The 14,372-nt window shown below is 35.1% G+C and overlaps 2 protein-coding genes across 5 annotated transcripts in view; both read left to right on the forward strand.

Annotated features, from left to right (window-relative positions):
- The window catches only part of mylk4 (myosin light chain kinase family member 4), a 28,530-nt gene extending 20,129 nt beyond the window's left edge, over positions 1-8,401 (forward strand). For 3 of the 4 annotated variants that reach the window (XM_023340276.1, XM_023340277.1, XM_005802320.3), the window contains 12 exons: positions 466-547; positions 1,934-2,324; positions 2,453-2,643; positions 3,451-3,556; positions 4,108-4,201; positions 5,659-5,768; positions 5,852-5,993; positions 6,076-6,146; positions 6,223-6,351; positions 6,499-6,730; positions 7,134-7,182; positions 7,277-8,401. In XM_023340276.1, coding sequence (XP_023196044.1) covers positions 466-547; positions 1,934-2,324; positions 2,453-2,643; positions 3,451-3,556; positions 4,108-4,201; positions 5,659-5,768; positions 5,852-5,993; positions 6,076-6,146; positions 6,223-6,351; positions 6,499-6,730; positions 7,134-7,178 — 1,593 coding nt within the window. In that variant the 3' untranslated portion in view covers positions 7,179-7,182; positions 7,277-8,401. The remainder of the gene's footprint in view (positions 1-465; positions 548-1,933; positions 2,325-2,452; positions 2,644-3,450; positions 3,557-4,107; positions 4,202-5,658; positions 5,769-5,851; positions 5,994-6,075; positions 6,147-6,222; positions 6,352-6,498; positions 6,731-7,133; positions 7,183-7,276) is intronic. The other variant, XM_023340275.1, reaches the window with a different exon arrangement.
- A 746-nt stretch (positions 8,402-9,147) lies between these two features.
- gmds (GDP-mannose 4,6-dehydratase) overlaps positions 9,148-14,372 on the forward strand; it is a 173,969-nt gene continuing 168,744 nt past the window's right edge. Inside the window, exon 1 of the mRNA XM_005802297.3 lies at positions 9,148-9,368. Coding sequence (XP_005802354.1) covers positions 9,270-9,368 — 99 coding nt within the window. The 5' untranslated portion in view covers positions 9,148-9,269. The remainder of the gene's footprint in view (positions 9,369-14,372) is intronic.

The following is a 14,372-nucleotide window of genomic DNA, read 5'->3' on the forward strand; positions in this document are numbered from 1 at the left end:
TGTCCTGTAGAGGTGAAACAATAAGAACCCTACAAGATGTTAACTATGTTTATGCTCATGTGTGTTGTTCAGGGGCTCCTTCTGGTACATCGAACTCATTTCTAGGCACAATACAGCACATATGATGCTTCTGAAAGTTTACATTTTCTATTCCAGAAATACAATTGAGAAACCAGGTTGCTGTGGCATGCTTTTTGCTGCAGAATATGTGACCTTTCCTCTTTAACGGGGAGACATCCACTGAGCAGAATATGAACTTTGAGTTATGAGGCACCACAGCAACAAAACAAACACTCTGTCTTGGTATCCCGCTGTTACGCAAACAGAAACATGCACCTTTACTATTTGTAACTTGTTGACATTATAAATATTACCTTCCTTTCATTAACTTTTGTGGCTTACTCAGATGAAAGTGACACATGTTTTACAGTATGCTACTTCTCCTCCTTTTTTCCCCAAATAAAGGCAAAAGATGACAAGGACAAAGCCAAACAGAGTGTGAAGGGTGGGAAAGCCCAGAAGAAAAGGAAACCTCAGGATTCATCAGGTAAAGTTAAACTTGATGTAACTCCTGACACAGAATTCTTTAAGATTTATGCAAAAAAAAAAATATATATACTGTTAGATAATCAGCTGGAAGGCAGATAAAGTGGATGGATATCTAGTCTAGGATTTAAAAAAAAATAATAATAATGAAAGTGAAACTACAAAAGCTACTGACAAGTATTAATAAGTACAGAAAATGTAAATTGTATTTAATGATACCGGCAGAATCCTCCTCATACTTTCCAGAAACATCTTAATGGTGTAAACAATCCCACTACTCATCCACAAAGAGGATACACTGGTTAAATACTTTTAATGTAAAATCCTTTTAAATTATGCTATTTAAATGGTATTTTTGTATGTTTTTATCTATATTTGGGGTCATTTAAATTTAAATTGTATTTAAATTTGCTGATTAAATTTAATGATGACATAATAATCTTTGTAAGCTAACTAAATGAAATGTATATTTTTTATAATTTTTTTATAATTATTCTTAGTCTCCGATATTTTCATTGGCATCTGAGGACAATAACATGAATGGCTAGGTAAAACCTATTATTCTTCATGTATTCCTTTAACAAAGATCAATAATCAGATCTTAATATAGGGTTCTCTTAAATAGAGGAAAACATAATTTCAGAATGTACATTTTTCAATTTATAAGATAAGACCATGAGACCTTTTCACTTATTTTCAGTTTTATGCCAAAATTCACCATGCATATTTAGAAAATGAAAATAAAATAAAAACAGCTGAGAAAACAATTTGAACACAAGTGGAAAATCTGCTGGTAGACAATTCTTGTTAAGTCAGATTTTTACTAAAAACCACAAATAAACTGTTTTCTAGTAATAAACTATTTTTAACAGGAAACTGTTTTTAACCGTCGGATACATGCTAGAAACTCCTCACAATATCAAAAGCTTAGAGCAAAATTTTTGCGTGGTCAAAATTTTTTTAAATGGAATAAAGTAAACAATGCTTACATTTCTTTTTTGTCTTCTGAGACACTAAATTGGATTGGATTTTTTTTTTTTTTTTTGCACGCTATCATTTGACAGAACGTGATAATGACTTTTTACATGCCCAGTAACGCTGTCCTGAAAGAAAAATATATACACTTGGAAGATAAATCATTTGAAATCATATTTAGTTCTTCCTAAAATATCAGCCAACAAAAAAAAATCTAAAAATTCTGCATTTCTAGTGACTGTGAGCAAAAATAGTGAAATAGTACAGCTAATACTTTTAGGCTCTATCTAGAGTAAATTCTATTCCCTAAAATAATTTTAGGACTATAGGTGAAAAACCAATTTTATTTGTCTGTGATATAAACTCAACATAACATAATGGCTTTTCTTTTTGGTCGTTGTTTCTACTTTAGATGCTTCCACTCTGAGTGAGTCAGCCCTGAAAGAGCAAGTTGAAAAGCTCAACAGGGAGAACACAGATCATTCCCATATAAACACAGAAGCCAACTTCCAGAGTCAGGAAGATCCAGGAAGTGGGGAAAAAAGAAAAGAGGAGCCAACAGAGCTGATTCTTAGTCGGTCACACGCTCCTTCAAGCCAAACTGTGGAGGAAAACAAGAATGAGGATGATGAGGGGGATGTCTTTGATGAGACAGATGCAGAGGAAGAGGGGCAACAGACAGAGGATAACAATGAAGAAAAAGGCAGGAAATTGGAGGATGACATAAAGAAAAGACTTAAAAGAGAAACAGAGGAATCATCAGAAAATATTATTTTAGACATGAGCAAGACGTCCCAGGAAAGGTACTCCTATTCACCTGTTTTCGCTGTTGCTGAATCTTAATTCTTTCATACAGAAGGAAGTAAACAAGAAACACTAAGGTAAAAAATAAAATGAAATTTGACAGCATTCTTTGTTTTTCTTTCCTAAGCTCTGAAGACAATGGAGATGGAGCCACAGCAGGCAAACGTCGTGTCACAGAAGAGGACCTGGTTAAAGAAGACCTGAAGAAGAGCCGAGTAGAAAACAGCTTGGTGGAAAATGCTGACAGCCACGCAGTGGAGGGCTCAAAGTCTGATGAAGCAAAGGCAGAAGAGTCTACAGTACAGGATTTTATCCTTGGTGAGACTTTAGAGGACATGAAGGGACTTAAATGAAAGGACGCAGTGAGAATAAGTGAAATCTCTGATTTTAAAAAAAAACACATCCCAGATAATATTATTTCTATTTCAATTTGATTTGATTTCATAAGATTATATCAGATCAGAAAGGACTCTATAAAGCTCTGTGCAGACATTTTCAGTTTACGTACTCAGAATGCATGTTGTCAAGGGGGCAAGAACAAATAACCACCACACATTTAAGAGGTATTTTAATAAAACATTTTTGAAAACTCACAATAGACTACCACATAAGCCCAACTTGAGTTAGGCTCACAGGAATCCCTATAAAGTACACAGCTGATTGTGATTGTAATGTGAAATAGTTTTGCTGTAGGCTACATTGAATCAAATGAATTTTCTCTATTTGCTTCAGTTCAGTTTTTTTGATGCCTAAATGTTACTTAAGAGATATGAGACAATCTCAACTTGAAAAGCGCTTGCCTGACTTCTCTGCCTGTGGTTTCTATTCCACAAAGACACACCTTGTCATTTTAGTTTGCGACATTTCACCTGACATTCCTGAGGTTTTTGAAGCAGATTTCATGCCATAGAGCAGTGCCTGCTTGAGCCTCCAGAAGACATCAGTTATGCAGCTTATAGGGCAGATAATGAGTCACATGCATGCTGCTATTTTCATCCATGTTTCTAGGCACTAAGGCCTCTTCCTCTGTCTCTGCTCTATCTTTGGCATTCATTACAAAATGACTTCCATATTCATTATTCATCTTGTGTTTCTTTTTTTGTCCCCTTTGGTTTTTTTTCCCAGATGCAGGCCCTCCTCCAACCGCTCCTTTTGATCACCGCATCGTGACTCCCAAACCTCATCAGATAGCCACCTATTACACTATAAACAGGGATGAAGTTCTGGGCGGGTGAGTGACAAGCACAAAACCGCCAGCTCTCATTAACAAAGAATAATTCTTTAGTTATTTTCACTCTACTCAGGCATTTAGATGCTTTAATCTTCTGTAATGAAATAATAGCAGGTTTAACAGCATGCAAAGAGTTTTTATGAAGACATATGTGCTGCCCTCTAAAGGGCATGTGTCCCCATGAGGGAACACATGCAAAATCGCATACCTTGTAATGAACTGGTTATAAATCCAATCTCTTAAAGTGAAGATGACTTCTCTGCAAAACAAGGTGTGTCTACAATTTCTGTTTGATTTATTCAGACATAAACCCAGTTTTAAAGCGATAGAAGCAGTGTATGTGTATGGATTAGAGATGCACCAGATGAGCAATTAAATTTAAAATGCTTTATTTTGTGTTTTAAAACCACAAGTTTTTGAGAACTTTGGAAAGAAACATTTGGGATGACATTACACACATATTGTAGTTAAATCAAATTGTCCACTTTTGATGTCAGCTATTCTGTGTCCATCTATTAATGTATTTGACTCATTTTGTTTCCTTTTATTAGGGGACGTTTTGGACAAGTCTACAAGTGCCTGGAGAATTCATCTGGACTGACACTGGCTGCCAAAATCATCAAAGCAAAGAGCCAGAAAGAAAAGGTGCAGAAATGAACAGCCTGTTAATGTTGAATATAGTACAGAATATTCAGTCAGTCATTGTATGTGACTCTATGAGGCGTCTTTAATAGTGAGTATGTCTAGGTGTTGTTTTAATGGAATACAAAGTAATAAAATACAGAATATTTATAGAAATGCCTCCCCATATTTAGAATATTTAACTTTTTATCATCTAAAATTGAGCAAAGCCACAATGACTGTGTGGCCATGCTTGCTGCTCAGGTTAAATGTCTGAAAGTATAAAATTTGATCATTTTATTTTCAAAATCTGGATTAAAAAAAAAAAAAAATAGAATGTGAAAAAATACTTTCCAAAAATTGCAGCATATTAAATCTGAGTGTCTGAGTGACATTTTGAAATCCATTTTGAAATCCAAACAGACAACAGACAGCTGAGTGACTTAGCTATTCAAAGGTGTAAAAATTCCTGCATTACCTGTTCATCTGCCTATCTGTGAACAGATACAATATGATTCAGTGTAAAGAATTCACCCAACTCACTTGTTTTTTTCCAAAGAGCAGGATGAAAAACAACTGTTTACTTTGTAGTAAGCATAATTTAATTAGACAATGACTCTAGCTGTTGGAGAGTTCCCATATTATATCTAGTTAATGAAATTGATAATAGTAACAATATTCTCTTTTTTGGTCCAAACTATTTGTAGATGGAGCTTATAGACGTTTAGCGTTCGTTAAAGCAAAGTAGATATCTGTTAGGTTCATTGTGTGATTAAAGTTGCTAAAAGTTAAAAAATTGAGTTAAATGTCATGAGGCTTTTCTCTCTAATTAGCATAAAGTTTTTTGGATTTATGATATTCAATGTCATAAAAATTATTTTAATTTCGAAAGCCACATAGGACTTCACTGAAATTGTGATTCCCAAATGGATATTCCCTTGTGTTAGTGACCATTTTATGTCTTCCTCTCTGGAAATAAAAAGATGATTTATTATATTATGGAACGTCAGAAATATTTTTTTAATGCTGATTTTAATCCCTTCAGTTAGCTCTATTTTGCTATACATACTTTGAATTCAACATTTGCTGCTTTTCTTAAGGCAAACACAATTCATTTGAAAATGTGTATTTGTTTTGTTTTACTTCTGTTTCAATGCCACATGGAGATATTCTGCTGTAAGGTTATTTAAATTGAGCAGCACCGTCAAGTTTAATATCTTAAGATATTGTGCACCAAATTTTTCAAGCTTCTAACCAATTAATGGAAAAAAGGGCTTTAATAATTAAACATATTTCTACCTAATAGAGGTAACAGGGCCAGATATCCAACATTCCAGAACACATTTCTATAATGTGCTTGTAGATATGGCAGCATAAGTACAGGATGACATTACCTTCTGAAGCTACCAGTAAACCGCTATGAATATAACTTTTATTCTAATGACAGAAAGATGACTGGTTTTTGAATGTTTGTCTCTCAGGAGGTGGTAAGGAACGAGATCCAGGTGATGAACCAGCTGAACCATGCCAACCTGATTCAACTCTATGCTGCTTTTGAGTCGCGGAATGACATCATCCTGGTTATGGAATAGTAAGTCTTTTTTGAGTGCAATTAATGGAACAGAGTGTCCAGCTCCCCATGGCTGTAACTATGTTTGTTTCTCCATGCTGCAGTGTGGAAGGAGGAGAGCTGTTTGATCGCATCATCGATGAGAACTACAACCTAACCGAGCTAGACACTGTGTTGTTCATCCGTCAGATCTGTGAAGGGCTGAAGTACATGCACAAAAATTATATCCTGCATCTTGATCTCAAGGTAAACTTGCTTAGGATTTTGTATTCCAGTAACATACTTATCTATTGCTTGCTTTTTATGCTGTAAAAACTGTTCTTTCCAGCCAGAAAACATTCTTTGTGTCAGCAGAGCTACAAACAAGATCAAAATTATTGACTTTGGCCTGGCAAGGAGGTAAGAAATAGAAAGCTGTCAATCTGTTGTAAGTTTTATTCAATGTTTGCAGAGCTTAAATGTTTGTTTCTAAAAGGTATAAACCCAGGGAGAAGCTAAGGGTCAATTTTGGAACTCCTGAATTCCTCGCTCCTGAAGTCATCAATTATGAGTTTGTTTCATTCCCAACGGACATGTGGAGTCTTGGAGTAATCACATACATGCTGTAAGTCAGAAATGCTCAGTCATCTGCACTTACAGCTTGCTACATCACAGACTGACCTACAGGAAAAAAATATTCCAGGCAGAAAATTGAGGAAATTGCAGCACTGCAAGATACCATGTCCCAAAACTCTGTGTCCTGTCTGTCCAGGCTCAGTGGCTTGTCTCCGTTTCTGGGGGACGACGACAATGAGACACTCAACAACATTCTGGCCTGTCAGTGGAACTTCGAGGAGGAGGAGTTTGGAGACATTTCTGAAGAGGCCAAAGATTTTATCACCCGTCTGCTGGTGAAAAGCAAGAGCTGGAGGATGAGCGCGACAGAGTCCCTCAGACATGGCTGGCTGTCCGACCGAAATTTGCACTATCGACTACATCAGAAGGTAAAAAACTCCCTCTGTTGACAGGCTATAGTCGATTAGTTCTTTTGTATGTGTGTGATCATTTTTAGATTAGTTATGGAGGTGGAAATTTATCGAGGTAATGAATGGTGTATAAGAAACTGGTGTTTAGAGCAGTTCCATTTTTCTAGTGCTTTGGAACAGATTGAGCTTCAAGGTGACCATTTTAGAGCATGGACTTCAGCTGAACAACTTGTACCATATATCTAGCCTGGTGGAACATGCTATTACAGTGTTGCATGGCATCATGCTTGCTTTTATTGTTTTGTATACATCTTTAGTGTAGTTATAGAAAAACATGTAAAGAATTCGACATGTGAATGCAAACTTTGAAACAGAATTCAACTGAAATTTGATGATTACATTGTGGATTTTCTGTTTGCAGAAAAACAAGTGTCACTCCTCACATGCTCCACCCCCAGAGAGCTAAGCAGGTGAGAATACTCCCTCGGACATCATTTAGATATTTTTTTTTATAAAATGCAAATTACAGTTTATAAACTCTTTCTTACCCTGCTTTTTTTTTAGTTTTGCTTTCAGAAACAACCAGGCCCTTGGTTTGCCTTGTCACACTGTATGGCCCTGGGGCCCATCACTGGACCAATACTGCTGCACCTGCATAGCCACTGGATTATTACTCTCTGCCTCACATTTTTACCTTTGCGTAGCTGCACACTATTTAGGTCTGAACCTTTAAAGCTGCCCGTACTGTATACTTGCAAAATTATTCAAAGAACTTTGCCTGAAGTTTGACTGAGGATTTTTTCTTATTAAGTACTGTTACTGCCAAAGTAAAACCCTGCAAGATGTGTCACTTTGATACCTACCATGTGCCTATGAAAAACTGTTCTTTTAGCACATTTTAACAGATACATTGCTTTTCTTTTTTTTGCAAGCATTGGCGTGCTTTGCACACTTTTTCTCCCTTGTTCATCCAAGAGTTACCAAACAAATTTGAAAAAGTAATTTTCTTTTTATAAATCCATGTGTTTCTTTCTTTTATTTTGTAAGTAGTATAATAATGTTATTTCTCTTCAAGGCAATTTGAAATGTAACTCGAAAACTGTATCATCCTAGTGTTAATTTATATTGTGTATATATTGTGGTATGGCATAAAAGTCTCCTTAACATATGAGAAAATCTCAGCTTTAATGCCCCAATAATATCAGTGTTGGTGTTTTTTGCTGTAGACTGCCTTGACCTCAGTGTGCATTCATCCCACCTGCTTGTTTGGTTTTGGCAGTTTGGAGTACCCAGCTCACCTTCAATGAAGGCAAAATGAAATACATGTTACTACCTAAGACTTATACTTGTTTATGACTGAGGTGAAATTTTATGTTCATTTATTTACTGGTTCAGCACCAGATTGTACTTGAAGTGCAAATTCTTTCTTCAATATGTGATGTTTTTATTTCAGAGGACACAAACGTGGTTTCACGTAGTCATGCACATACATTTAAAGTATAATGTACAGCTCAGTGTGGCGGAGAAGCAAGACACTGAGTTGTTACATTATTTATTTTGAATTAAAAAGCTTTGTGTTTTGAATATGTGTTTATTTGAATTTATGATACCTTTTTCAAGACTTCTTGTGAAATGTTGTGATTTAAATACAGTAAATGTAGGAAATAAATGATACACACAAAAAACTGATTTTTGCAGAAATTTATTTACTTAATCTTTTGAAAAAAATCAAGACTTTGATGTTAATATTGCTCATCAAATGCAACTGGATCGTGAGTAAGTGTGACTTCCTTCATAAAAGTAGGAATGTATAATCTGTAACATTCAGATGTTCATAACAAATAAAAGTAGGAAAAATATTGCCAATACATGTAGATGTATTGAATCACAGGTGTCAAACTCGAGGTCTAAGGGAAAAATCTGGCCTGCCATAGCAGTTTCTGTTTTCTTTTAAAGTGCCACATAAACAGAACTTTAAGATAACAGTTATGTGCTTAAATATAATTGTATCAGTCAAATCAAATCAGTTTTCATTTGTATATGCAGTCACACTTTTTGGAAAGTCCTAACAAATAGGACATATATATACATATATACATATATATAGTGTATATATAGTGCCCTCTATACTAGAAAATTAGTACCACTGGAAAAAATTAATCTGACTTTAAGCTTATATAAAGTCAATAAAGTGACAAATCTGAGATTAAAGTCATAATAGTTATTATATTTTCAGTGGCCCTATTGATCTTCCATATACACATCCTACAAATATGACTGATTTGTTAAATTGTCACTCCCCTGTACCCAGGAATGACAGCAGTACGGATGTAGTTAATTCTCCCCTCCATTTGGGGCGCTATGATAAACAGCCTTTCCGGACACACGCCTCTTAAAGCTCCCTCCCACTTGCTGGCTTCTGATTGGTTTGCGTCATAGGTTTACGGATGCTGAGGAGGCTCCCTGGTCCCCGGGCTGCTGCCAACAAGATCTCACCTTCGTTTGGTTCCAACGGTTGTATTTTTGGCGCAGTGAACCGTCAAGACTTGAGAAAGAAATGGCTCAGTGCTCCAACGCTGCAAAGGCGGGCTCGTCGGCCAACGGAGAGGGTGTGAAGAAGAGGAATGTCGCTGTCGTAACCGGCATCACCGGTCAGGTAACAGCCTGCTGGTGCTTCTGGAGGCTCTCAGGCACTGAGTTGTCTATGAAAGATGGGTTAAAGTGAATTTTCCAGGAAGTCTCTGTATGCTTATGTTGGCATTCTCTTTGGAAAGTCGTATTTCCGTGGTTGTGTGTCTGTTTGAGGCTCTCTGAGTAATATACTGCAGCGATATGCGTTTTAATGAAGTTTAGCTAGTTTTCGATTAACATCACTTCGCGTGTCACTTCAAAAAAGGCTGTGACGAAACAAGGAAATGATTATTATCAATGCACACAACTGCCGGTACCATCCCATCCGGGATGGGAACAGGTTTACCGGCTTGGTTGTGGGGTGGAGGTGTGGTTGAAAGCAAACTCAAAATATATTCCAAAAGCAATACATAAGGCATATGCTTATGTGAAAATTAAAATTGTTCCTAAACCCCCAAAAGAAAACTAAAGTTCATTTTAGAAAGTGCTTTTTGTGTCTTCATTGCCATACTTTCATTGAAAAGCAGACTCTGTATTAACTCAGTAAAAAAAGGACTTAGTTGTCAGTCTTGTTGCAAACATTGAGATATATTTTCAATGTCTGAATCAGGATGCTGCATCTGCTTGTTCATGTGGAAGAGTTATGAATAGTTGTACAGGGATGGCTGGTTTTATATTTGATATAGTTGCTGCAGTGCATTTATGTCTTTCATTTGATTTTAGTTTTTGAAGACATTTATATTTGGTTGATATGAACAAACAGCATGTTCAAGAAGCAAATAAAGTCTGTTTATTCAAATTATTCACTGTGTTTAGAAGCAAGAACACTCCAGCCTGATATTGTGTTGTTCAGATTGCAGTCAAATAAAGACCTGACCCGTTGAGGCATGGACTCCACACTAGACCCCTGTAGATGTGATGGTGAATCAGGCTCCAGGTGTTCACATTAGATTCTTAAAGTTCTGCAAGTTGTGTGGGGGGCATCTGTTGAAGTTGGTTACCTTCAAACAAACTGTGTGTTCTGATACTTTTTTGCAAGAACCAACAATTTTAGTAACTTGCCTGATAGGTTTGGATAACATGCGGCGATTGGCCAATCTTGAAACTATAACATCACCTTAAGTATTTTCTAAGACTAAAAAATAAGTGACCGCTGCACTTTTGGAGATGTTTCTATAATACACAAATTATGTAAAATTGTCTTGTGACTTAACTGCTAGTAGCAATTCAGAATAACCTCTCAATTTCCCATGTAAAAAGGAAATATTGAAATAGATAAAAGCAAAAATTCTGAGTCAAATAGGAATCTATTTGACTGAATAGGAATCTATTTGACTGTTGTGGGCCGTCTATTTTCTCCTAAATGATTTCATGCGGCCCCTGAAAACAATTTCTCTTTTGTGAACTCAGTTTCCAAATTCACTTGTAAATAAAATCACAAACATCTCGCAAATTTTACTCAAAATAACATTTGCTCAATACAGCAAGCAGTTTAGAAGAAAGAGAGACTCGCGTCCCATTCCCTAAAGCTTTCTTCTTGCTCTATCAGAAAACAATCAAATCAGAAAAGTAGCAATTTGCAATTCTCCTCATTAATAACCTAATTGTTTGAGCCACTTTTATGTTTTGGTTTCTCAACTTTGTTTATTTTCCATAAAATTGTGCACGGTTTGTTTAATATTAAGCATGTAGAAACAAAAAGGCATAGTTTTAAATATAATTTTTTTTTTAGAAGTTCTCTTTTGTGGTGATTTTAAACCTCATGGCAAAATGTTTACAAGGTCTTATTTCAAGGGGTATTTGTGTTAGTCTTTTGTTTGGGGCATAGGAAGCAACTCAGTGTCAGATTACTGTTAGAGGTGTGGCCATTTCACCAAGCTTCCCCACCATGAAAAACTATACTTTTTCATTCATGATCATTCATCCATTTATACATTGATGCATTCATTCATGATACTCATTTATGCATACATGCATCTATTCATGCCATTCTCAATATTACTGCAATCTGAATGTGTCTACTCTAGCAGACTTTTATTTCAATATATGCTGTGTGGTACTGAAAGTGTCAATTCTTGTCTTTTCCTTGAAGCTAATGTATGATGAGTAGCTATCTTTTGTGCTACTGGATGGTCCTATTTCATACAGCCCTTTAATTAGGACTGGACAACATGTTTAGGGCTCTTTTTACATAAACCAAGTGAACATCCACTTTCAGTATTGTGCAATGGAATTGCTTACAGTTTAAAACCAATATTTATGTTGCATATCCTTAAAGTTAATAGTCATGGCAAAATATATGTAATCATTTAAGACTGTACACCGATGACATAAAAAATATTGTCTTATTTTTTTTCTTTTTTAAAAGAAGTCAATACAACAACAAAATGCTAAATTTCATTTTAATTTATGATGGAGTAGTGTATTTTATTTCCCCATATTTGCAATGTAAAGTCAAAGTTCAGGTAAATCCATAAAAACGATTGGCATACTAACTGCAACACGTGGATTTAAAAGAAGCAATAATTAAATTAGGTTTAGTAATCCACATCATTTGGCCACTCGGGGGCAGCAGATTCAAATGTTCCTTCACAGAACTACTTTTTAATCATCTTTAGTTTAAGCTGCTTCGGTAGATTTGTAATGGTCTGTATATTTTAAAACATTCAGATATTATCATTTTGAATTTATACAAATTTATATTGAAACATTTTTTTTTTGTTAAGAGAAAAGTCTTCAATAAATTAAATAACACTTATACAAATGTTTGTAAATAGGGGAGACAGATTGACCATACTGGATTGAGGTGTTGCAGTTCGCAATCCGTTCATATCTACAGATGTGCATTATGTTACCTGCGTGACATTTGTTCTTGATGTTTTTATACCTGGAGGCTGGAGTTTTGTCAATGTGGTTTCACTTAGTAAATGAAGAACTTATTTTCACAATAAGCCTTACTCTGACGTGAAGCCAGGCTGCGTTCTATAAATATCCAGATCAAAACTGTGTCCGTTGAAAGAGTGGTCTTGTTTGTGTATATTTAAATTTCTTCATTTGGACTCAGTTCCTTTTATGTTAAATCTATTTGCAGAAAAAGTCATTTCAACGGGTGTTACAAAATAAACAGATCCATTTCATGTCCAACTTTTGACAGACTGGATCAGTCAACCACATAGTAACTAACAGTAGACAGGAACATATTTTTTCAGCAGAAATAATGCTGCAGCAGAAACACAAATTGACAATCGTGTTGTTTTAATGTATTTGTATTGTGATGAGAGATATTTGAAGATAAAGGTGCTCAGTTCAGCCAACCTGTCAGGAGTCTTGGGCAAGAGCTGTTTAATTTCATTTCATCCAGTCATAACTTTAGACTTTCTTATGAAGTACTGTTTCAAACTAAGACTTTGTAGTAGACTGCAGGGCTACATGATATCAGGAAAATGTTATGATTGATTATAATTAACCCACGGTTTCCAATTATCACCTCAATATAATCATTTGCAATTTCAACATTACACAGATTAATATTGAGATGAAGATTTTGTCTCAATTTTTTTGCAAAGTTCAAGTGGACACACTGTCTCCCTAATTAAAACTGGAATCAGAATCACAGGAAAGTAGACTAAAAATGGTTCAATATGCCTCCCATTCTACTTTGAAACTCACAAGTAAACCTGCAGTTTGAAAGTGAATTGGTCTTCTCGGAAAATACGAAGATCTGAGGTTCTTTAACTAGATCTATTGAGGGTGTTACAGCTAAGGAGATGAGTTTAACATAAAAGGAAACTTTAACTCTTGGTTCTTATCTGAACTCCTGCTGCAGAATCGCAAACGACTAGGTGTGCTTTCAGTTCAAACTGCGAGATTTTTGTAACATTACTTTTTCACATTGTACATAAATCATAAAGTAATATTAGAATAACCTTATTGATCCAAGTTTAATGTCCACTTAACTTGATTTACTTAAAATTGAATGTTTTATAAACATTAGCCAAAACTGATTTATCTAAATAAGGCTTTTGATCAATCAGATTTCAAATTACGTTTTTCTACATTAATTTTGTTGTCAAAAAAGTGAAAAATTATGATCAAAGAAAACGCTAAGGCTAATTCAGTTTACATTGATGTTGAGGTCAGTTTTTAGAAGAGTTATAGGGCCAGTCTCTGAGTAATTAGTTTTAAATAGTTACAAGAATAAATTCATAATAATACCAAAATAAAGTCAGAGTATTACCAGAATAAAATAGTAATATTATAAGAACAAACTAGTAATTTTATGAGAAATCCTATCAGAACAAGCAGTCGTACCACAGCGTTAAACTGAGGAATGTTGAGCATCTTGTGTAGTTATTCTTTAGCATGTGTTTTGCAAATAAGGGAATACAATATCTTTTAACACATCAGCATGAAATTATTGTCAGTAGTAGAAAAACAAACAACTGTGTCCATTTAGAAGAAAAAAACACAGACTAGCCAGTCTGGTCACGTTAGATCTTGACAACTCTGTTGAAGTTTTTTTCTCACTAGAACGAGAAAAATTCAGTTTTTCTTGTAATTTTTGTCGTTCCTCTGGTAACATTGTATCTTTATTCTGCTTATAGTATGATTATTTTGTCATATTATTATGACATTTTTCTCATAATTAAAAAAAAAAATCTCTTAGTGTAGCTCTAAAATCCACCCGTAAGCTTTAAAATAATAACCTTTTGTTCTTACAGCAAATCACAAGCGTTACAGTGAGTCAATGAGTTAGGGTTAGATTTTTAAAGAATGTTTTCAAAAGACCAAATGATATTTATATATTGTATTAGTATTTAATTCTTCACAATATTGCTCAAAAAGTGAATACAGAACACAACTGCCTGTCAAAATTTCTTATTTGCTTGTTAGAGCACCTGCATTTGAGCATGTGCTGTGTGTTGAAGCATCCACATGTCTGTGTGTAGCAGATGATGATCAGAGCAAATAGGCCTCAAGCTGTAGGAAATGCTATGGTCTGAAGCAGCAGCCGTCACTCTTAGCATTC

Source organism: Xiphophorus maculatus, chromosome 9, assembly GCF_002775205.1.
Source record: "Xiphophorus maculatus strain JP 163 A chromosome 9, X_maculatus-5.0-male, whole genome shotgun sequence".
Classification (NCBI taxonomy): domain Eukaryota; kingdom Metazoa; phylum Chordata; class Actinopteri; order Cyprinodontiformes; family Poeciliidae; genus Xiphophorus; species Xiphophorus maculatus.